This window comes from Bactrocera dorsalis, chromosome 5, assembly GCF_023373825.1.
Source record: "Bactrocera dorsalis isolate Fly_Bdor chromosome 5, ASM2337382v1, whole genome shotgun sequence".
Lineage (NCBI taxonomy): Eukaryota > Metazoa > Arthropoda > Insecta > Diptera > Tephritidae > Bactrocera > Bactrocera dorsalis.
In genome coordinates, this window is record NC_064307.1 from 41638861 (window position 1) to 41664667 (window position 25807).

At 34.1% G+C, this 25807-nt stretch overlaps 1 protein-coding gene across 5 annotated transcripts in view; it reads right to left on the reverse strand.

The window, feature by feature from the left end:
* Window positions 1-25807, reverse strand: part of LOC105229035 (uncharacterized) — a 78757-nt gene that overhangs the window by 47162 nt on the left and 5788 nt on the right. The window contains exons 2-3 of one of the 5 annotated variants that reach the window (XM_049458399.1): window positions 9269-9599; window positions 4406-6752 (exon numbers count right to left, since the gene is read on the reverse strand). In XM_049458399.1, the coding sequence (XP_049314356.1) occupies window positions 4406-6548 (2143 nt within the window). In that variant the 5' untranslated portion in view covers window positions 6549-6752; window positions 9269-9599. Of the gene's footprint in view, window positions 1-4405; window positions 6756-9268; window positions 10330-25807 lie in introns of those variants that run through there. The other 4 variants (XM_029551478.2, XM_049458400.1, XM_049458401.1 and 1 more) reach the window with 4 other exon arrangements.

Genomic DNA, 25807 nt, shown 5'->3' on the forward strand with positions numbered 1-25807 from the left:
GTATTTACAAACTTGTATGGCAAGAAGATTGAGTAAGACTATCAATTACTATTTAAACTAATATTTTTTAAACCAAAAGTGTGCTCTAATAAATTTCTGTAAAAAAATTTCAAAAAATTTGGGCAAAAATATACAAATATTTTTTTTTTCATATTCTTTAAAAAATCATTTATAAATATTACTTAACTCAAAATATCACCACTTTTCCCACATGGTACATTTTTCGTTAGTAATCACTTTTCCGTGCGTATGTTTGTCAGTGTGCTTGCGGAATTTCGTGCTTGGCACTACTAGGCGTATGAGTGATAGACACGTTGATGCGCTGATCATTGTACCAGATTAAGTTATTAAGCTTCATAGTGGCGGCGTTCGCACGAAATGACAAATGACTTTAAATTCTGTAAATGTCGACGCAGCAGCACACTTCACATGCTTAGTCTGACAACAAAAAAACAACAACTTTATATAGCAGATATGCTTTTGGTCACAGTTTATATACCAGTTTCCATGCTGCTGACAACCAATTCAATTCATATTTAATGCCATAAAAGCAGTCATGTGTGTGGACGAAAATTGAAAGATACATTTGAAAATGTATTTCACAGTTCTGCTAGCAAAATATTGCCGCAGCATAGCCACAAACCACATGCTGTCACCTTTCGACCGGCTGCTATGCTACCTGCATGCATATAAACAACAAAAAAAAAACACGCTGCAGCCTGCGACAGCACTTTGTCCAACGGCAGGCCTTGACCCGTAAATGAATTTAAATTTTTTTTGAGAATATACATATGTATCTATGTACATATAAATGCTAGTAGTGCTTGTTGCCGCATTGCTGCATGACCATGCGACAGCATACCAGACTCGCTCATTTGCTTGTGCCATTTACATATGATTTTTTGTTGTTGTTGTGGCCAATAATTTGTCGTACATGCGGCAGGATAGGCAAGGATGTGGTCATTTATTTGGATACATACATATATGTGTAGATAGTGAAGTATATATATTTGTAAGGGCATTTGGTATGAAGTGGGGAAGCAATGAAATTTATGGTCTTATAAATTCCTGTAACTTTGTTATTGAGAATGATGGTCATCGTGAAGGCAATATATTTGACTTTCTTACGCCAAAGCTCATAGAATTTTAGTGGTTGAATTATAGATTTGGTCTAGTTGAGAATTTTCCAGAAATCGAAAAAAAAATTTCTAATTTTTTAGGATTCTAAAATAATCTTTTTATTCCCTGAATAATCTGTTTGTAACACCCAGAAAGAAATACTACGTTCGTAACATTGTTTGACACTTCTATGTAGTAAATATGTAAAGGATCATTATGATGATAGTTCGCCTGTATATCTATCTATAATATGCCAATAAGTCCCTCAGTTTTTCAGATATTTATACGCAATTATGCATAGGTCTTTTTCGCTCAAAGTACCTACTAATTTGTTGGTATAGACAATATCCGGCTACTATAGCATATAGCTGTCATACAAACTGAACGATAAAATACGAGTGCTTGTATGGAAAACTTTCGTATTTAACGAGGGATCTTGACTAAATTTGGTATACATTATTATCTAAGGTAACGGTAAAATATACGAAGAATTTGCTCAGATCGGGCTGCTATAGCATATAGCTGTCATACAAATTGAACGATCCAAACTAAGTTTTTGTATGAAAAAATTTTGTATTTGATGAGATATCCTAATGAAATTTGGACTGAATTATTTTCCTGGGTAACGGTAAAATATCCGAAGAAATAGTTAAGATCGCGCTATAATATCATATAGCTCTCGTACAAACTGTCGGATTAAAATTACGATAAAGATATTCTTATACCCTTCTATGCTTTGAAAAATGCACTTATGAAGGGTATTAAAGTGTGAAAGCATAAGAGGAGAACCAGAGAAATAGAATTTATATTTTCTTGTTCTCAAAAAAATTTTTTTTAACTAGACATTTTCTGAAGTGCTTAGATAGGCTTAAAATTACTAAAATTTCAATTTGATTTAAATTAAATTTTCACTATACATACTTATAAATATGTACATATGTATGAATACACATATTAACCCACACAACTTTTAGTCATTACACGTCAACACTGATAGGAATTTTTATTGCTCAACTGTCAGACCAATATTGACCCGAAGGCGGAAGAAATTTATGGTAAATTAAGGCAGAGCGCACAGATAGTTGAGCAAGGCACTCTCTGATATGGTGCGTATGCAAATATGCAGATAGATATAGATAACATAGATTCGTAAGTAAATAAACTGGGATATTCAGATATGTATATACATATTTTAACATATGTACATATGTATATACATGTGTAAGTATCTACAGCATTTAGCGGTACTAGCAAATATGGCGCGTTATCAGCTTTATATAAAATTTATATCCAATAATTTAATCTGAAGGTATTTAATATATACATACCCTATATGTATGTAGTATATATGTATGTATGCATGGCACGAGCAGAATGGAATCAAGTATTAAACGGAAAATTTACAATGGGGTGCTATCGTTTGCCATTTTTGCCAATGCCCCTAAGCATGCACATACACACACATAAGCCACATATTCTCACACAGAAGTACAACAACAAGTACAAGCATGATATTTATAGCTTACTTGTTGCTCATTGCCATTTGCCGTCGCCTGAGTGAAGCATGCTAAGCCTCATATATACCCGCATAGTTGTTGGACAGCAGGCTGCCTGGCTTGACTGACTTGCTGGCTAACTGTGCGCTGCATGACATCAGCATTGACATTGTGTGGTGGAGGATGGGTGGTAGATGTGGCGTAGCTTCAACAGCCCTACTATATTTTTATATACATATATATGAATGCATGTATGTGTGTTGAGCCAGAAGGAAAATTATAACAACAATAATAAAAGTGAAAAGGAAAATCACCACAACAACGCCAAGCGTAAAGCGACAAGAGTAAACTGTCAACAACAGCAGCAAAGCGGCAAGCACTTTGGCGCATTTATCGATTTTCCCGATATTTACGTTTGCGTGTAATCAGCGATTGTCACGTACACCAACACATACAAAAATAATAACAAAAATATACAGATTTAAATATCATGTAGATGTGTCAACTCCCAGCCGAATAGGCTGATAAGCACGAAAGAACACAAGCAAGCGACTGATAAATATTTTTACCTTCAAGTGTTCTTACAAATTTCATCTGTGTGTGTGTGTGTGTGTGTGTGTGTGTGTGTGTGTGCCATGCACCATATGTTTAATGGTTTTTCACATTTGCGTAACTTTCAGCGCCAAGTGATTGATGTGGTGTTTATGGAGTGTTTAGAATTTCAATTCAATTTGGTATAACCATTAGGGACTTTTCCATGAAATGTTTTTCCGAATGATCTGATGATTCATCAAGAAAGCAGATCGAAAGTGTTATCAGTGTTTATTAGAATAGATGATAGAATAGATGAAATTTTATATGTATACACGATTCGTGGAAATTGGTGAAGTCATATGTATTATAAACAGATTTTGAACAAAAAGTTCAGCGAGCTTTCATCTCTTTTGAAGTTCACTGTGATTAAAAATTTTTATACAGCGAATGGCTGCAAAATCACTTCCAAATGGTAATCGAATGAAATTATAATAAACAATCGATATAAAAGCTCAAAAAGCACTAAAAGCTTAGTTCTTCTGAAAATAGTGTAAGTAGCCTGTAAAAAGCTCCTCTTGATTAAACTTTTAAAAACACATATAATTTCATCTGCAGAAGCAAGGTAAAAGCTATTTGAAATAAAAGCACAAAAAGCTCAGTTATACTGAAAATATCATAAATACCCTCTAAAATGCCCATTTCATTAAATTGTTCTAAAAATATATCTATAACCTAAGTGAAAGTACCGTACAAAAGCTCAAGGTTTTTGAAAGCTTCAATTGGTATAATTTAAGACAATATTTTATTTAATAATTTTAATGAAATTAGACAACAAATTAAACTCTATTAACAAAAAGTTTGAAATGAAAGCTTAGGAATTATGTGAAAGCTTTCAATAAAAGTTTATGAAGCTTAAATATTATTTAACGGTACAACGGCCGTTTTTATACTAAAGTATATTTAATAAGGTGTAAGAAAGCTTCATGTGAAAGCTCAAAGCTTATTAAAGCTTGAGTTCACTAAGTGAAAGTTTCACCATCATAAAAGAATGAGATAATATTTAAGAATGAAAGAAATTTCATCTATAAAAACTGAGTTTTGTAACAATTGGTGTATTGTACTCCACAAATCTTAAATCCATAACAGATTCGTTGCAATATAGTACATAATATATTTTTTTAGTAAAAAGTTGACTTTCGATATAAAACTACAATAAACTTTAGGTAAAGTAATTTATATAAAAATTTACTACTTACATTTCTCCAAGCTGGCGTTGCAGAATTTTAACGCATCATCTAGCAGATGCATATGCATATAGCTGGCGGCGGTTTCATTGTTCTTCTTCGCCTGCAAGTCGGCACCCCACCATTTCTCCACCAGACGCCGCACTAAGACATCTGGCATGAATTTCATATTTGCCGCAGAGCCACTTAGTGAGGCCGCAATGCCAGCGCCGCCAGCACCGCCACCCGATGCCGATGACGCCATTGTTGTGGTGGCCGTGGCCGTCGTTGAAGCAACAGTTGCCGTTGTCACGGTCGTTGGTGGCGTAGGCGTCGGCGACGGCGTCGGCAGCAACTGCAAGCGTGTAGGTGCAACAGTTGTTTCCAATCCATCACTGCCACTGCCTGTAGCACCACCAAGTGAGGTACGTGCTTGGAGGCGTCTTCTAAGCAAGGAATTATCGTTGCTTGGTGACGTCGTGTTGTTCACAGCAGTTGGCGCATAAGTGGAAATGTTTGTAAATACCGACGTCGAGGTGGACGCATTTTGTTGTGATGACGATGAGCGCGGCGCGACGTGCGTTGGCATCAAATAAGCGCTTGCAGCTGATAGAGCCGCCGCCGATGATGTTGTAGCAGTTGTTAATGTGGTAAACGTTGAGCTGGACGTGTTCGCGTAACTGCGCGCGCCACTCGTTACCTCCGAGACGAAGTCATCATGACTGCTGCGCGGAAACTTCACATGACAGATATTGCATTGCGTTATGGTATCGCAACACAGTCGGCAAAAAGTGTGTCCACAATTCGTAGTCACCGGACAGCGTAAGATGTCATTGCAAAGCGGGCAAAGCAAGGGATCGTAGTCCTCGCTTTGCGTCGGACTTGGCACACGTAATAGTTCTCGCGTAGGTGAATGCATGTCCGTTAAGCCCGCGCCCACGACCGCGTCAGGTACGGGGGGTGTAGCGGCCGTAATGCCACATGGCACCACACCGGATGCGCCGGCGCTCCAGCTGGCGGAACTGCGCTCATACTTCACCTTCAATGCGGACTCGAGCGCGGTGCTATCGGAGAGTTTATTCGCGCTTACCACCGAGGTAGCGAATAATTCCTGACTACTGTCGTTAGCGGACGCGCCCATTTGTCGCACGTACGTTATCAGCGCGCTCGCGAATGTATTGAGACGGTCCAGCGGTATGCAGCTATCTAACTGTTCGCTGGCTATAAATGCATATACATCGAATGCCTCCAAGAGGCTACCGTAGCGCGTCAGCGACTCCGCTAGCAAATAGTAGAACTGTAAATTGCTGCTAGGCGCGAGATCGGTAGACGTATTGGACGCATAGCGCGCACCCGCACCCACTAGTAATGACGTCGCGCCCAGCGCTGTTGTCGGGGACTTGTACGCGCTGTCGAATTTGTTGCCGCTACCGCCCTTTAGACACTTATTATTACTGCCGCCATTGGCGTGGTGGCGCACATGTAGATGCCGCTGCGGCGTGAGGCGTGTAAAATTCTCTGCCGCCGTTGATTTACTGCGCTTTGCAGCCTCCACTTGGCGCGGCAGCACAGGCTTGGACGCGGTGCGCTTTATTGCGCCGCCGGCGCACACTTTCGCAGAGAAGCCTTGTGAGAGCGGCATGTTGCTATTGGCGTTGCGTTTGCTTCTAATCAGAATACGACTAATGTTGTTGTTGTTGTTTTTGTATTCACTTAGGCGTGGTTTGCTCTTTTGTAACAGCACCTGCGCGTGGTCACGTAAGCAACACGGACGCTGCGTTACAGTGTTGCTATCAAGTTTGTTGCACTGCGCGCACTGACGCGTCGCAACAACGTCGCTATTGACGTTCTTGGCGTTGACAATTACTTTTGTTGGCGTCGCTAAATTTACGCTGCTGTTGTTGTTATTAAATAAGTATTCCAAATGTTGTTGTTGTTGTAGCTGCTGCTGCTGCTGCAGACAGAATTCAGTGAGCGTTATTTGTTTGATTAGAGCGTCGCCAGTAGTTGTTGTATTTTTCTTAAACACTTTGTATTTATTATTATTTTGTTGAAATCGAATTTGATTTTTGCAAATTTGGTTTGTTTGCTTCACTTGTTGGCTGTTCTTTGCTTTGTTTTGGTTGTGTTTTCGCTTCTTTTTGATTTGATATTGCTCAGTGGCACTTTTTGACATTATTTGTTGCTTCTTCACTGCAAAATTGCTTCTTCTTCTTTTTCTTCGTGTAAACACTATTTATGCTCTTGCTTTGTTGCTACACATTCACTGAGTAATAGATTTTCGCATTTTCGCGTTTGTTTTGCACAATTCTTATTTTGTTATTTTTATTTTATTAATTTATTTTTAAATTTTTTGTTGATTTGCTCTTTAATGCATAACCTGCTGTGGAGAGAAGGGAATTTTAAAAAAAAATTTAATTAGATATTTTTTAAAATTTTGTTTTGTCAAGTTTTACAAGGGGTAAATGGCACACATGGCGTTTGGCTGGCAAGCTGACTGCGTTTTAGCACGAAGTTGAACCCGGTTTCCGAAAAATAGTATACTCTAAATCCAGTAAAGAGCATTAATTGTTTTAAAAATGAGTTCGCAGGTTCTTTTGAACCCTCTGGATATTTTTGACAGTTTGCTCACAATAATTTAATTTTTTAATAAAATCAGCTTTTTCAAGTTCTATATATTTATTTTTGTTTATGTTTTTATATTGACATATTTTTATATTATTATATTAAATATAATTTTTATATCATTAAATACATAATTTTATTCAAATATTTCTTATTTTTTTTTTTTAATTTTTATTTTATATTATTAATTTTAAATCAATTAATTATTTTATTTGGTGGATTTTATGAAAATAGTAGTTTTGGGCATATTTAACGTGTTTGTATATACTGATTTTTTTTATTAAACAAATTTAATTTCTGTTTTCAAAGAATATTTGCAGCATTTATAAAAAAAAATTCAATAAAATTTGTTGCCTTCAACTTTATGTAAGTTTATTTTTTATAATTTTTTTTTTACTAAAATATTTGATTTTAAAAATTTTCAAATAAATTTGAATTTTTCATAAAATTCTTTTACTAAAATATTTGATTTTAAAAATTAATATATTTTATTAATGAATTTTTAGTTAGTTTGCAATAAATTTTTCCATAGTTTTTTTTTTTTAAATATTTGCCTTTCATTTATTTCCATTAATATATTTTTTATAAATTAAAAAAAAATTTTAATTTGTATAAACTTTTTATTTGTGAATTTTAATAACTTTCTGTTAATTTTTTTTTTGACGAATTGTTTTTTATATATAAATGATAAAATTTATTGCGTCAATTTTAATAAAAATTTCTTAACTACTTTTTTTTACTAATAAATTTTTTTAAATTAGTTTTTTCTTTAATTTTTAATTTTTTATTATTATTTTTTTTTTTTAATTTACAATAAAATTCTTTGGACTAATTAAACTATTTTTAATAAAAAATTTTCAATTAAATAAGATTTTGATTATCTTCTTTCATAATTTATTTTTTTAATTATATTTTTTTTTGAAATTTTTGATAAAATTATTACAAAAATTTTTAAATTATCTTCTTCTATCAATAAATGTTCAATAAAATTGTTTTCTAAAAAAGCTTTTATAATTTTTTTAATTGTATAATTTTTAAATTATTTTATAAACTTAATATATTTTTTTAATTTTTTGACAAAAAATTTTCCGTAAAAGTTTTATTTAATTTTTATAATGTTTTATAATTTTTTCTAATAAAATTTTAATACAATTATTAAAATCAAATTTTAGTTATCTCTTTTTGTCAATAAAATATTCGAAAAAAATTTATAAATTTTTTTTTTTAAATAGGCTTTTTTGACAATAAATTTTCCGTAAAAGTTTTATTTAAATTTTATAATTTTTTATAATTGTTTTTTAATAAAATTTTAATACAATTATTAAAATCAAATTTTAGTTATCTTCTTTTGTCAATAAAATATTCGAAAAAATTTTATAATTTTTTTTTAAATAGGTTTCTAATAATTTTTCATAAAATTATTTTATAAATCTTATTTATAATTTTTTATTTCATCATTTTCGTGTCACCATATGTTTTTTTATCAATAAAATTTCAATCAAATATTTTTTTTATTCTAATTAATTTGTGATAAATTTTTAATAAAAATATTGAAATAAAATTGTATATATCATTTTTTATCAAGACATTTTCAATCACATTTTTATTTAGTTTTGTTTTTAACTTACTTAATCTTTTTTAAATAAATTTTTTATAAAAATATTGCAATAAAATTTTATTTGCCGTCTTTTATCATTAAATTTTCAATATTTTTTTTTGTTTTTTATAATTTTCGTTTTTAATAATTTTTTTATGAAAATATTGGAATAAAATTTTACGTATCATCTTTTATCAATAAATTTTCCAAAAAAATTTAATCTAATTTCTTTTTTTAATTTTTATAATTTTTTTTAAATTTTAATAGAAATATTGCAATAAATTTCAATTTTGTTTATCAACTTTTATCAATAAATTTTCATTAAAATTTTTATCACATGTATTTTAAATAATTTTTCAATAAATATTCCAAAAAATCTTTTTTAAATTCTAAACATTAAACTCATTTCATTTATAAATTCTACATCATTCTTCATTTCGTTATTTATGTAATATCATCATACCACATAATGTTTTTATTTCTTCAAAAGCTTGTTGAAAATCCACCAACTAATTAGGTTATTTAAAAAACACACACTTTTCTGTTGGTCTAATTCATTGCACGTTTACTTTCAGTTTTTATAAAAATTTTCCTTAGATTTTCTTTTTAAGTATTATCGAACGATTTTCCACAAATTCATATCAGCTATATTCAATTAAGCTCAACAAACTTACACTTTGAACCCTTAAACAATTGAAAACAATAACAAATTTTCGTAATTCTTCGCTTTTTTTCATCGCATGAAGACGTAACACGTACTTTACGTAATACTGTTATAGATTTTTACACTTATCAACCATTACAATTGGCATTCTTTTATAACACTGAATCAAGCACAAAAACCAAAACCGCTTGCACACAATACGAATTTGTTGTTTTGCAATAATTCACCGTTATTTTATTGAAGTTATTTGGAATTGTGGTGAATTTATTTTTTCGGCCAATTTGTCCAGCTGCTGGAGTTGATGCGTCCGCTTCCGACGACTTCAGCGCCGTATTTGAACTCTGAAATGTTTGGAGAAGAAGAATTTACGTAACGTTATAAAATGCTGTTTCAGTTTCGGTGGCATTTGTTGAGGTTGCTTTTGGTGCTACAACTACAAACATAATTACAACTGTGTATTCGTAGCAAAGTCACAAAACCGTATTTTGGTCAGGGTGTGCGTGCGTGCGAGCGTGCACGTGTATAGGTCGCAAGGCGGTTTGCCTCCGCAAATGCCGTAACAGCAAAGAGAATGAGCGGCAAGTGAGAACAAGAGCGCAAAGAGCAACTCACAGTTATTGAATAAAAGAAAATATCAAAGGCAAAATCAAACACAAACGCAAATTCAAAGTCAATCACGAAATTGTTTATATTTTTGCTTTTGAGTGTGTGCGTGAGCGCGCCACTGTGATTTTGTTTTGGTTACGCGCACACTAACCTCCCCCCCAACGAAATACTCAATGAAATTACGCACACATGTGCATGCAATGCCGTTATGAAATACAAAAGCGCCGCTCTCTCACAGCGGACGCAGCCATTGCGCTCATCCGCCTTCCAGCAAGCCACACATACTTACACGACAACACAAACACACATACAAACTTTGCTGATTATTTAACAATGTGCCTTTGAGTATTCTCTTTAACATTTCGCTTTTGATCTGACTAAACTAAAAACGCCGCTAATTGCTTACGTGCAACCGCATATAATCACGCTCATTTCTCGCAAATATTTGCGACACGCACACACACATACACACTCACTCACTGCTCATACTTACACTTACACTGCTGCGAAGCGGATTTCAATGGCACACAGCGCAGCGTTGGCAAGAAATTGTTGCTTCAAATTTAGTAAATAATTAGCAATCGGTCTTTCGGCAGCAACAGCAACAGCAACAGCAACAGCGACAGCGTCGTGTCATGAGTTCATGCAGTGCCAGATTCCAATTTAGCCGAGGCGGCTATTATTATAAACTTATTTATATAGCAATTTATTTTTATTAGTTGATTTAGAGCGCTCAATTAAGTGCGAGCGACGAGTGATTAGTGCAGAGGCTATTAAAAGATCTGGCGATTGTGCATTTGCATGTTTTGTGTAAAAGTGACAAGGATGTAGCGTACTGTTACGCCATAACAGAAGTATGATTGTAAGCATAAATATGTATAAGAAGGTACAATTATAATACGATTTTAAAAGAGATATGAGCATTATACGAGTATACTCTTTACAATGAAAAAAGTTTTTCATCCAAACACTTAATTTTGGCTATTCAGTTTATATGGCAGCTATATGTTATAGCCGTCCGACTTGAAAAATTTCTTCAGAGATTGTTGCATTGCATTATACAATAACCTCTACCAAAGTTGATGGAAATATCTCCTTAAATAAAAAAGTTTTCCATACAAAGACTTTATTTCGAACTTTGAGTTTGTATGGCAGCTATATGCTATAGTAGCCCGATATCTGCGGTTCCGGCAACAGAGCAGCATATTAAGGAGATAAAGATGTATGCAAAATTTCAGAACGATATCTCAAAATTTGAGGCACCACAAGCAAATTTCCCTTCCCTATTCATCAACTCGTTCTGGTTATCAAAGGAATTATCTTCGAAAGCTCACTGGATATTTGCAGAAAATGAAAATTGGGTCGTAAAAGCAAATATTTTAACTTTTATTTACTTACTGTCAATTCTTTTTGGAAAACGTTTATGATATAATTAGTTATAAAACCTGTTAAGAACCAGTTAGTTGCTTTGGACCTATCCGCGTTTCTTAATACTAAGTTTCTAGGGATGATATCTTTGAAGTGTCAACGCTAGTATACACCATATTCGAGTTTATTTTGAAGCATATTTACAATTTATCATTGCTTTGTCAGCTATAACTTCGAATACTGTTTGTGCTCTTGCCACTTCGTGGACTACTACTATTTGCGATACCTATGATTTCATTCTCAATCAAATTATTTTCAACGCTTATATTTCATTCCTGTTTCAGCGCAATCCGTTTACATGGTTTGCAGCCAATTTGAATTAATTCAAAGCTCAGCAATAGTGTGCTAATTTCTCAGTTAGAAGTCACTCGCATTTCACAGCTCATAAAAATTAATTTCGCAATAAAATTTAAGTATCGGAAATTGCACAACAACATTATGAAGTAAAGCCGCTTTCATTCGAAATTTGAACACGAAATGAATCACGTTCGCACTACGCTCAAATTGCTGTGTTTTGGTTCTTTTCTGGCGGTGTGCATATTTCGCAAGTTCTTATCTATATTGCCAGGAGTTATCGCGAGTCATCTCGCAGGCGGATACACCCCACATACAAGTACGTATGTATAATATTCGAACTTCGGCACAAATATAAATTAAATAATTGGGCAGATAGTCGTATAAATTTAAGTAAATGTACATATATACATACTTATATATTATAATAGGTGTAAAAAAGTGCTTAGTGAAGCATTTCGACATTTGGGGAAAACATTTGGTCATATATTCCTATGTATACGTTTGGGTATATACAACTAAGTTGCTGAAATAAAGCATATTTTTGGGTACTTATGTAACATATGCCCACATGTATGCAAATATTTATATATATTTATATGTATAAATGCGTTATTAATGAGCATATAGAGCCAAGTCTAGTTGAAAATATACATACCAATGCCTCCCATATTCCAATTAAACTAGCAGGCTGAATCAAATATGTACATGTATGTATATATATGCCAATCTCTAAATTCATTAAGGTGTCCCTTTTTCACCAAGTTGATATTTTTCTCCAGTTTTTGCTTAGAAATGGATTCAACGTAAGCATTCTTATTTTAAACTATAACTACATCATATTCCTTTTTTCAGGTATACACTTGTAATATGCAATTTTTTAATAAACAAGTGCAACTACAACTTTCAAAAGCTGATATTCTTACAAAAATATTTACGTTCTAAAAAATTGATCCTAATATTTTTTTCCGTAAATTCAGTCCTTTAAAAGTTATATGCAGTTAAAGTTATGCATCAAATGTACTGCGGCTCAGTAATTCAGTGAATAGCCGCTACTGTTAACAATGGGCTACCATGTCGTATGAGTAACACAGAATTTATAAGAAATTTGCAAGAATGCTCATTACATTAGACGTATAGTATGTATAATTTCAAATGCGCATAACTGTCAAACGAATGGTTTATGAAAAAATGAATAAAACCTTCTTTTAGAGCCATGTCTTTTGTATAAGAATATTCTATATTCAGAATTGTAGATTTATCTGTTTTGGAGATAAAAAATTTGTTTGTAACGGCTTAAAAAATCTTAAGTTAAATAAATACGATAAGATATATATGGTATAAAGAAGAAGATTGCATCACAACTTAGGTCTACCTGCTCTCTTCTAAGTCACCACGACCTGCCTAGCCTCTGCATGTTGATAAATTCCAATATACGGATAGGTGCTAGTGAGGAGATGTGATCCCAATTTGGAAACATGGATCCACGGGTCTTTTTCCTACGTCTGCAGACTACTTTGCGAACAATTAGCAGGTGCTTTGGGGTTTCAGACTCCAAGTTTTTGAGCTTACTGTGGCTAGTGTAGAATTCGACAAGTGTCCTGACTTTGTCCATAAGGAGGTGGAGGTTTCGGAGTTTATTACCCACCATTAGGAAAATGGTATGGCGCCTGCTTTGTAGTTGTTGTCAATACCTCACTCTGCCTACTCCTTCTATCTAGCGGATCATATCCTTTATGGTGTGAGGATCCACCTCTTTTAACATATATGTGACCTGGTCTACGGAAAGGGGGCATAGGTGTCAAAAAATCAATTTTCACTTTTTTTTTTTGTTTATTTTTAACCGCTGTTTCCCAGAAAACTAGTTTTCGCACGTTAGCTCCCTTTTCGTAGACTAGGTTACATATAGGAAAAGTAAAATGATTTGGTCAAGGCTTAAATAAAAAATAAAGAGCTTGTTTACGTTGCATAACTTCTCAGAGCAAAAACTGAAAATTTCAAAAGTCATCTGCAAACAAAAAATCCAACATAGGAAATAAGGAACACCTTAGTGTATATACATATACATATATATAGATTTTATATCAAATTCTTGGAAACAAAATAGTAGTAAACTCATTAGGAGCACAAAATATGCCTACCTTTGTGCAAACAATAACTTTTGGCAGAGAGCTGAGTGTAGAAAATATATATGTATACATATATAGTACAAAGAAAGCTTGGCGCTTCATACATGTACACACAAAGCATATACAACTAAACGATACACATATGGCATATTTAATGAATCCAGACAAGTTTGTGGAGGGCGCATCCCCATATAAGCATACAAACTACTCAGCAGCTGAGAACCACGCATATGTGTAAGCAACAACAACAACAAAACAAAGACAAAAGCAAACAACAAATTTGTGAAACCCAAAAAGCCAAGTGGCAAACGCTAAAGAGAATATCAACAAAATGCCGAGCAGCGAACGTTAAGCATTTTATTTCTGTTTTTTTTTGGTTTTTGTTGTTTCTGTTTCACAACTTTTTGCTTTGCTTTTTGACTCTGAACTTGTTGTGTTTTCATTTGTCTCGCTTTTGCCCTGCTTGTCGCTGTGATTTTCTTTCTTTCGCTTGCCTCTATTGTTATGTAAACAAAAACTTTTGCCGGGTGTCTAAAACGAACACATACACACGCACACATGCACACTGCTGCGAGTTGATGATAGACTGACAGCGTACACGCAGCTAGTACAAATAGCTTAAGTAGTCAGCAGCGGGCATGCAAACATTTCGAAGAAAGCAAAGTGTGAAAATAGTATTAGCCAAACATCAAAGTGTTCATCATTCTGAGTGAATATTAAGTTTCGCAATTCGAAAATTAAATGAAAAATTTTGTATTTTTTATTGCATATAAAATGAATGGCAATTTATTTATATGTATTACTTGATTTAGTGTATTTTAATTAAGTGCGTGTTTGATGAGTATGAGTATATCTATAAATATGAATGTGAGTGCGTGTATGAATTTCATTTTGGCTATGAGTATGATAGAGATTCGGTTAGAATTTGTAGCACAAATAAGAATATTGAGTTAAAATAAGTACATATGTATGTATATCCTCAGCTAAAATGCAAAACAACGTATCATCAAAACAATTAAAATTGAGATTTTATTGCTAACCAAAATATAACCCATATATAACCATTCTATAACCAAAACTCAATTTTGTTTCAATATTAGTGGCTTCTATTATTATTATTTTTCCTTCGCCTCTAAACTTATGGAAAGTGCTGATACGTTATTTTACATTTTAAGTGACGATATGTAAAACAATGGAATCAAAACGGTGTTATTATACCCACCCTATACAAATAAATAAGTTTCCATACAAGAATTTGATTTTCATCAACCAATTTGTATGGAAGCCATATGCTACAGTTGTTCTTCAGAAATTTTACCGTGACCTTAGATAATAATCTCTGAAAATTTCTTGAAGATAACTTGTCAAATAAAAAAGTTTTCTATACAAGAACTTGAGTTCGATCGGTCAGTTTGTATGACAGCTATATGCTATATGTTCTATATGCAGAAACACAGATGGGCAGACTAGGTTCCTTGTCGCGCATGGCAAAAATGGACCTAATTGTAATCTCTAACCCGAGGGTCGTTTTTAAAAGACTCCATCATTCATTCGGAGGCTGTTTTGATTATTTCATACATGTTTTTTACGTGGCGGGTCTCAAACCCCTGGAGAGGGGTTCGCCTTCAACCGGATGTTTTTAGGCTATCCAGGCTTGATCTAAAAACAGAAGTCGTTGGCTGCTTCAGCCATATGTAAAATACTCGTTACTGGTCACTACCAAGTGAATGTCGCTCAGAGAACTTCCCTTACTTTCGTGAACTTCTAATGTTAAAAATGAATCATTTATCGATATATTTTAAACATACTTTTGAAGTTGTTGTTTGGAAAATGTTATTAAAAACAAAAAAAAAAAATATTTAAAAAAATATTTAAATTTCTTTACATAAATTTCATCACAAAAAATCGCTCAAAATTTAAAAAAAAAATTGTTCTCAAATTTAAATGAAATAGTGCCACATAAGCACTCATATCCACCTATAAACGCTCGAATCGTATATTCATAAGGTGCATTTATGGCTCCCATAGCAGCACATACCGTTATCGCTGTCATCTTTGCCCGTAAACACCTTCGATCAGATTTCGTGCGCTTCGATTTTATTCGTTTTCATTTGATTGCACATATTTTATGGCATACACACCACTAAAGCACCCACCACAAATGACGTTGTTGTAATATTATTATGGCACTTATAGTGGCTACGTGCGCGATGCGAAGCAACGAACAACAACAACAACACAACAATACAGATTGGGCATTGAAGCTGTCAAATGCAGGCAAATAGCAGCAGCGACGCGCTGTCAACAGAACCAAATGTTCAAAGTACGAGAAGGAGAACGCATTCATAAGCTACAGCTGTGATCAATATTGTGACGTGATCTGCGACACGTAAGAACTACTGTATGCATTTGCCAGCGAATTATTTATTTCGACTGTAGAGAAAATTTGAGGGAATTGGTAAAATCATTAGTTCGGAATGGTGACTCGGCATGTATTACATATATCAGGGTTCGAATGTTGAAGATTTAAATCACTCAAGCGACATGGAATCTTGCTTGCATGAGATTGAGTTGGTTATTCTAAGTTAATTTATTAATACATTTATAATATAGCAGCGTCTAAAGCAATCAATTCTGTGCTTTTTAGTGATCAGTCATACTCCTAAAATAACTAATAGTTTAAAGATAGCCATACTATTGCTGATTACAGAACTGTATGCATCTCATAAGTGTTTGCATATTGGCACGTACATATTCATTGAGTCATCATAGAACTGAGATCAATTTTCTGAATGAGCGGCAAAGCAATAATAGAAGCATTCCTACGTGTTTATAATATTCGAAACGGCACAATTGTATATGTATGTATGTATTATACAAAAATACTTCTGCCAATGTTTTTTTCCAATCCTCGAAACAGTTGTAAAGTGAATCCCCGGAATGGCTTCTAAGCGCGTTCACGTTTAATGTCATAAATTGACTCAAAACGGTTTTCTCGGAGCAATTTCAGAGGAATACGGTGATTGTGGCATGATATTTAATGAAAATTTAGCGAAAAACTCCCGAAGAATCAATGCAGTATGCGACGGTGCATTATCGTGGTGCACAAACCAAGTATTTTCGAATCATTATTCCGGCCTCTTTTTGCGAATAGCTTCGCGAGAACGACTAATAACACTCAAATAGTAATCCTTCTTAACAGTTAGGCCAGCCGGAAGGAATTTGGAGCGTCAACCACCTCGATAATCGAAGAAAACTGGCAACATTGCTTTGATTTTTGACCTCCTTTGATGTGTTTTTTCGGTTTCGGCTCACATTTCACACGATATTTGGCTGATTGATCGTCAGTTTCTGTGTTGCAAACATAGATCCAAAGCTCATCGCCAGTAATAATACGATTACTGGTAATCGATCGATAAGCATTATTTCACAAACGTTAACGCGACGTTCTTTTTCGATAAAAAAATTTTGTGTTTTTGGAACCAATCGTGCTTCTGCTTTTCTTAGGCCCAATGAACTTTCAAAATAGTTTTCACTAATCCTTCCGATATTCCAGCGATGCCAGTACTATCTCTAACTTTCTTAAGCACAACTTCCTTTATTTAGATGGCCGTACTGGACATGGTTCATCATCAACAAAATGTTAAATATATATTATCTTCACTTTACGAGTTCTTCATGTTTTTGGAAGGCTTAGAATCTTTATCGGTCTAAAGTTGACAGTCTGTTAACAGCCTTTTTGGACAAGAGTTAATTGATCAATCGAGAAACGAACGATTAAAGCTCTACTTTAAATAAATTTACCAAACAAAATAAAAATATTATTTTACTACATTTATCCTTAATCGAATTTATATCGAAATGAAACTGAAATGCAACTCTGTCGGTTGTTGCCCAAACTGTAAATTTCGTTTTGTGCATTGATTAAATAGCAATTGGAATATTTCAGCTAAGTATGAACAAAAGTTCATGACTCAAGCTCATTTACTTTAAATATCTATAATCCGAAATATTATAATATCTCAAAAAGTGTGAGAACAGTTGAAGTGAAAAGAGTCTCTTTATACTCGTAATAATGCTAACGTCATCCTTCAATAGGCCCATGTGAAATTAGGAGTTTTCTACTTCGGGCAAGATCACATCATACGTTCTATTTAACGGATATCTAATAAAAATTGTATGCCCAACTTCCAAGAACTCACTTTTAACTTAAAAAGGAGGTTATGTTCAGTTACTGTTCTCAAATTGCAACCAGATGGGGATACAGTATATCGATAATTGAGTATAAGTAGTTCGATAGGCGATAATAACAATATCGAACGACAAGACTTATGGCACAACCTGTAAATCAAAATAACATTGCAATATCCAATCTCTTTTACTTTTAGGAACAATCGAGATTTGCTTGGTTTCCCTTGTGTGACGGTGAACGTGAAAAAATGTGTATATCTTCTAATAAGACTTGAGCCGTCTGCCAATAAATCATGACCGACATCCTACGAGTACTTAAGGGGTCATATACATTTGCTATTCAGAAAAACTCGTTTTTTGTTTTAGATTTTTCCTCACCGACGCCGAAAACTGAGTTTTGATACACCATAGGCGCGTTTAAAGTCTTGAGAGCCGAATATTCTAACATAACTATTACTAACTATAAACTATTACAGATACGCTGATAGTTCCGAAACTATGTATTTCTTGGATCACCATCAAGTTTTCGGAGTATATTTTTAAACATATTTGCAATCAGTATTGGTTTTTTTCAAAAAAAAAAAAAATGTAGATAAGTAGTCCGCTAAAGTTAAAAGTTTTAAATTTAACTTGCATATTTAGGGTAAACCAATGGAGTTATGATTCGCTAAAAACACATAGCTTTCGCAAAAAATGATAAAGAATGCGGAAATATCTTGAAACCTAAATCACACAGCTGTTATGTCACAATTTGCTTTGCAATACAAATTAAAGCTTCTGAAAGCTCAACTTAGAATATTTCCACGGCTGTGCAGTTTGCGAACAACCTCAAAATTCTATTGAGTTACCCAACACAAAGTCGGTTAAACCGACGAGTAGAAAGTGAAAAAAGCGCGATAAGATAGTAAGTAAGATGTAAGCACAAACATACACCCAACCATGCACTTGTGTGAGTAATGACAAATAGAGAGTAGCAAATAGCGAACTGTGAACAACTAATGGTAAATAAATAAGCAAGCAGCACAACAATAGCAATAAAATTGTCTGGCACTGCACAAATTGATAATTACACAAGTCAATAACATCGCTCATAACATTACAACAACAATAAAAACAACAAGAAAAAAACGTTAAGTGCGATTGCAGCGAAGCTAGAATACCCTTCTAAATAGAAGAAACTTTCTATACAAAAATTTGATTTTGATCAGTTTGTAGGTTATGTTATAGTGTACGATCTGAACAATTTGTTTAAAGATTATAGTGTTGCACTCGGCAATAATTTGTGCTAAATTTCTTGAAGGTATCTCGTCAAATGAAAATGTTTTCCTCACAAGTTTCTTATTTTGATCGGTCAGTTTGTATGGCAGCTATATGCTATAGTGGCACGATCTGAATAATTTCTTCGGATATTGTATTATTGCCTCAGATAATAATCTATGCAAAATTTCACGGAGATGTCTTGTCAAATGACAAAGTTTTCCATACAAGCTCTTTAAACGGATCCTTTAGTTTGTATGACAGCTATATGCTATAGTAATCTGATCTGAACAATTTTTTCAGATATAGCATTATTACCTTAGAGAGCACACCATACAAGATTTCATGGAGATACCTTGTAAACTGACAAAATTTTCCGTACAAGCACTTTAAACCGATCTTTTAGTTTGTATGGCAGCTATATGCTATAGTGGTCCGATGTTGGCGATTCCGACAAACTAGCAGCTTCTTATGGAGAAAAGAACATGCGCAAAATTTCAAATCAGTATCTCAAAAATTGAGACACTAGTTTGCATATACATATATAGACAGACAGACAGCCATGGCTACATGGACTCTACTTGTCCCGCTGTTCATTTCTATATACATTTTATTGGGTCACTAGGGACTCTTATACTTCCTTCTAAGTGTTACATACTCCATGTCACACTTAATATACCCTGTTCAGGGTATAAAAAGCACAATACAAATGAGGCACTCTCATACACATACAAACACCCACACAGCGAGTTAGCGTCAACATTAATGGGATTACAAAAACAATAAATTGTACTGTGTTGCCCTTTATAGGGGCAGGGAGGGGCAGAGTGCGGGTACTTTGGCGCGCAAAGCTCTAAAGGTGCAGTTGCCTTGCCTTGCATATGTATATGTAGATGTGTGTGTGCGTGTGGGTATGTGAATGCTTTGCTAAGTTTGTTTGTATTTGTGTCATGTAATAATAAAAAACTGTTACGCAACAGTTATAAAATAGAAAATTATAGAATTTTACGATTCTACTCATACACATGCATGTACACATATGTATAGATATGTATATGTATATTTGCATACAATAAATGCAGTTATTTGTAAATCTAAACGCTCGCAATCGCGGCGTGCAGCGAGAACAAGTGTGCATTACAAGCTTGCGAATTGCAAGTCCCCATATACCATAAGTGTGTTTGTATGTACATATATTCATGGGTATGAACAGTTTAGTGGCGTACTTGCAAATAAGCGTAGCGCGCTGTGTATGTGTGTGTGTGCGAATAAAATTCCTTGCATTGAATAAAGAAATTTGTAGAAATCATATTATGCAATTTCAATAACACATTACGTGGACGCAAACACACACACACACATACACATACTGATATATAAAAAGCTACAAAGTTGCAAAAGCAACAAAAACAACAATTACTGCGACCAACTGAACAATAACAAAAGCTGGCCACTATTATGCAGCTGCATATATATTAATGCAACAACAATGCCAACGCAATTTCACACACATTATCACACACACACACACGCACAGGCGGAGATTTAAGTGCCTTGCTGTTTGCAAATATTAATAGATTTATTTCTATGCAAGGCACTAGAGCTTGTTGCTTGGTATTTCTGCTTCCTTCTAACTGCACATATATGTAAATATGTACACATACATATATATACACATATATATGTAGTCTGCGGCTGGCACTTCATTGTGCTTCAGTTAATTTGTTTATGCATTTATTTTTGCTTGATATTCTCATCAAAATTTAGCTGGCGCATAAATGCATGATGCACTTCGTATTCTTTGCGCTGGCATTGACGAACTTAAATGCAATAATAAATAGTGCAAACATACAAACAGACACACCTAGTTGGCACATACCTTGCACAGCTTTGTGTTGCCTACAAAAATCACAGAAATACAGACATACATATCTACCTCCTCAATTCACAAGTAATCGCGGACATTTACTGCAAGCTATCGCCGCGCTATAGACAACTGTTGTTACATAAATTAATTTTGGCATGCCTGTCAGCGTTTATCAGCTGAAATATCAACGCGTTGCGGCATTGCATTACAGGCCGCGCGCTTCTAGGAAGCCGAAACGTAACAGAATGGACGCAAGTGCATATTGATACACATACAACGATAGTTAATTTGTATGTTTATGTGTGTGTATGTGTGGCAAGTGGCGTACAATGGCGGCAACGCAGTTTTCGCACAGCCCGCAGCGGCCTGTCGCGCCAGCCGAGCCTTGACACACTGCCCAAGTGTTTGTGGTATTGTCTAAAATTACTGCATAACTCACATGATGTCAGCCACACTCGGGCGATTTTCGGCTTATGTAATCTATTTATGCGCAATTCTACGGAGATTCGGATAAGTCATCAACATTTATGGCATTGGCAATTAGATGCGCAGCCTCTTGCGGTCACAGTGGATGGCTAATTCAAAGCATTAAGGAAATGTGTGAGAATTTAATGTCAATCTTGATTAAGATACTTTTATAGTCCACAGTTTGTATTTGTAGTAATACGCAATTTTCTTTTTGTGCTCGTTTTAAGTGGACACAATGGGGTATTGTTGGCGAAAAAGTTGCTTTTGAATACTTGGTTTGATCCGATGAACATTATAAAATAAAATTGAAATCAAAAAAATTAAAATATTTTAAGATATTATTTGTTATATCATAGTAATATTTTTTTAATTTTAAAAATAAAATTTTGCCATCTTTTATGAACATTCATATACTATAAATCGAAAACGGAAAATCAGGTCTTAATTTTTTCTACGGCTAACAGAAAGTTGAATATACTTCCAGTAAAGGATACGGAAAGAGTACTTTTTTTCGAAAAATGCTTACAGCTGTATGAAATTTAAAGTGCTTCTTTCTTGTAAAAAAAATCACACAAAACGCATGAACACGAAAAATTTCCAATGTCAGGAATTTCGCCGGAAAAACACGCAAAAAACAACTGTATTCAGAAAATTTTATTATTCACGTAACTATATGCTTAAACATTCTTTTTCTCGACTGTAAAACCAAATGGCAAGAGTTTTTAGGGCTCTTAAGGGGTTATATCAACTTGCAAGTTTGGAAAAAACTCGGTTTTGATAAATTTTAAACAATGAACATGGAATATTCAATTCGTCTATAGCTGACATGATGAAAACCATTACTTTTTAATTCAGCTAAATTTGTCTTTAGCTGAATATAATATTCTTTAATGCAATGTATTAATTTTAAGCTGGATAAATGCTGAAAACGAATAATTTTTATTCAGCTAACTCTGCCTTTAGCTGAATATATGCTGAAGACCAATATTCTTTAATTCAGCTATCTTTGTCTTGAGCTGAACATAATATTCTTTAATTCAACTATCTTAAGCTAGATAAATACTGAAATCTAATACTGTTTGATTCAGCTTTCTTTATCTTACGCTGAATATATGTCAAAAGTCAATATTTTTCAATTCAGCTATCATTGCCTTAAGCTTAATATGTGCTTAAGGTAAATATTCTTTAATTTAGCTCTCCATGCTTTAAGCTGAATAAGTTTTGAGAGACAAAATTTCTATAATTCTAATCGTCTATCACCATTTTTCGCTTCAATTTAGCTGGCATTCCATACGTTAAATATGTACTTTCTTTATCTATAGCTGAATATATGCTAAAAGTAAATATACTTTAATTCAGCTATCATTATCTTTAGCTGAATAAAAGCTAAAGCTGAAAAGTAATATTCATTAATTTAGCTGCCATTGCCTTAAGCTTAATGTGGGCTGAAGGTAAATATTCTTTAATTCAGCTCTACATACTTTATGCTGAATAAGTTTTAAATGTCAAAACTTCTATAATTCTTATCGCCTATCACCAATTTAAGCTGAATAAGCGCTAAAAGCCAAAATTCTTTAATTCAGCAGTTAATATTTTTGTGAACCTACTTAAATAAACTTCAAAAACTTCCTACCAGTAACCCAGTTCTGCCATATATATGTAGATCTCCTGATATATTTAAAAAGTTCTCTGCAGTTCCTTGCCTTCTCAAAAATTATCAGCTGATTACGCACTGCAATGACTCCACCGCACATATTCACTAAATTAGCTTATAAAACATATCCATCAGTTTGGCATTATGCGACAGCAGAAGAATAAAAAAACGAACAAATTAAAAAGCCAATTCCAAGGTCTTTATGAAATCATTGAGTTAGACCATAAGAAAATATGATTATCTCATTGGCATCCGCGGCAACTGCACGAATGCGCTATTTGATTATTTCACAGCGGTGACAAGTGGCATTAAACGTCCGCGCCACCACACACATACACACATACGTATGCGCGCGCGCGGCATGCATCCACACAAGTAAGCGCGCTTGTCGGAATAACCGCATAGCTACACGAAAGCAGCGCCTGCATCACTCACATATGTATATGCATACAGTGCACACATATACACTTGTATGCGCGCGCTTGCATTCGATTTGATACACAATTCCCAAGCGATGCGAGCGGCAAGTATTCGTAGCGCACTTGGAATTATGTAAGAGCAGCTGTTGCGTTGCCTGCTTTCCGTCAGCTCTCGCCTGCTTGCCTGCCGGGGCTGGCTGCCTTGAATGACTTTTTATGATTAATCGCGCGTTCGCGGTGCATAATCGAAATAGAATCGAACAACATATGGTCGCCTCGCAACGCAACGAGATCTGTCATTCATGCTATTATTGTGATTTGTGCTACCGCTATTGTTGTGGTTGTTATAGCGCTTTTACTGTTGCTGTGCGTTGTCAGATTTGCATGAGCAATCACTCAATAGCGTGGCATCGCTGCTCGCTGCCCAAGTGCGCCGGCACACACTCGGCGGGGTCTTGCGACGCGCCTTCTACTTGCCACAGCCAGCGCGCTCCACCGCAGTTCTAGCTGTCACCGCGCCGCGTCCCCTAACATTTGTGTAAATGCTGAATTCAGTTGGTTTAAGTTGATTTGATATGATTTGCCTTGCCTTGCGTCGTTTTGCTTTGCTGTGCGCGCAACGCAAAAGTTATAAAATTAATTCATTCGACTTGCCGTTTAATGTATGTATGTGTATGTGTGCGTGTGGTTGTGCCGATTTCATAACAATTCCTGCCCGACAATCACGTACTCGCAGCAGAACCACACAACTAGGAATGTGTAGATACATATTTGAGCATACTTATATACTCTATATATATATTTATATACATATATATATATTTCTATGTATATAAGTATGTATATTCGCCGAAGTTCTCATTTGATTTTTATTTTCAATGTCGAAAACATACAAATAGTGAACAAGTCATTTCATTTATTTGATTACCCCTTCCACTATTCGCTTGTTTCATTTGTTGTTTTATTTGATTTTTGATTTAATTTCATACATTTATTTTTTGTTTAGCTTTTTATTAGTTCGCAGCAATGCATTTATTTAATTTTTATTTGATTTCAGTTCATTTCACTCTTACTTTTGTAGTCAGCTAATGTGTAGCGCGACCACCACCAGCGGCTAGTGAGCGCGCACCGTGCAGCGAAGTTGATGAAGACTTTGAAAATTTCTAATAAAACTAAAGGATACTCTCAAACAAAATTGGTGTGACTTGGTATGATGTAATCGGATATAACTGAGAAAATTGTATGACTACTGAGAGATATTCAATTTTACGAGATATAAATTTTGTATTGAGCTGATATTCAGCACTTAATTAAGCTATAGTTATCCTTAAATGACGCCGAAAAATCACTAGTTTCAATAAGCTGGAAGTCAATATTTCTTAATTCAGATATCATTGGTTTTAGCTGAATATATACTTAAAACCAACATTGTTTAGTTCAGTTATATTAAGCTGAATAAGTGCTGAAAGCTAACATTCTTTAATTCAGCTATCCTTTAGTTGAGCTGAATAAGTTTTGAAAGCATAAATTCTGTTAATACTTATCGTCTATAACCACTTTGAAATAAAAAGTTGCTGAAAGCCGAAATTATCTAATTCAGCTACATTGCCATAAGCTTAATATGTACATAAGGGTACTATTTTTTAATTTAGCTATCCTTTAATTACGCTGAATAAGTTTTGAAAACCAACATTTTTTAATTAAGCTACCTTTGTCTTTAGCTGAATATAGGCTAAAAGCCAAAATTGTTTAATTCAGCTGCCTTAAACTGGATATTTGCTGAAATCCAAATTGCTTTAATTCAGCTTTCTTTGTCTCTAGCTGAATATATGCCGTAAGTCAATATACTTTAATTCAGTTGTCAGTGTCTTTAGCTGAATATATGCTGAAGGCCAACATTCTCTATTTCGGCTATAGATTTTTTAATTTAGCTATCCATTCTTTAAGCTGAATACGTTTTGAAAGCCAAAATTTCGTAAATGCTTATCGTCTAAGAGCTGAAAAGTGCTGAAAGTCAAAATTCTTCAATTCCACTGTATTGCCATAAATATAATATGTACTTAAGGAAACTATATTTTAATTCAGCTGAATAAGTTTTTTAAGCCAAAGTCATTAATTCAGCTATCTATATGTTTAGCTGAATATGTGCTAAAAGCTAGTTTCTTTAATTCAGCTATGTTTGTTTTTAACAGAATATGTGCTGAAAATCAATATGCCCTAATTCAGCTGCATTTCC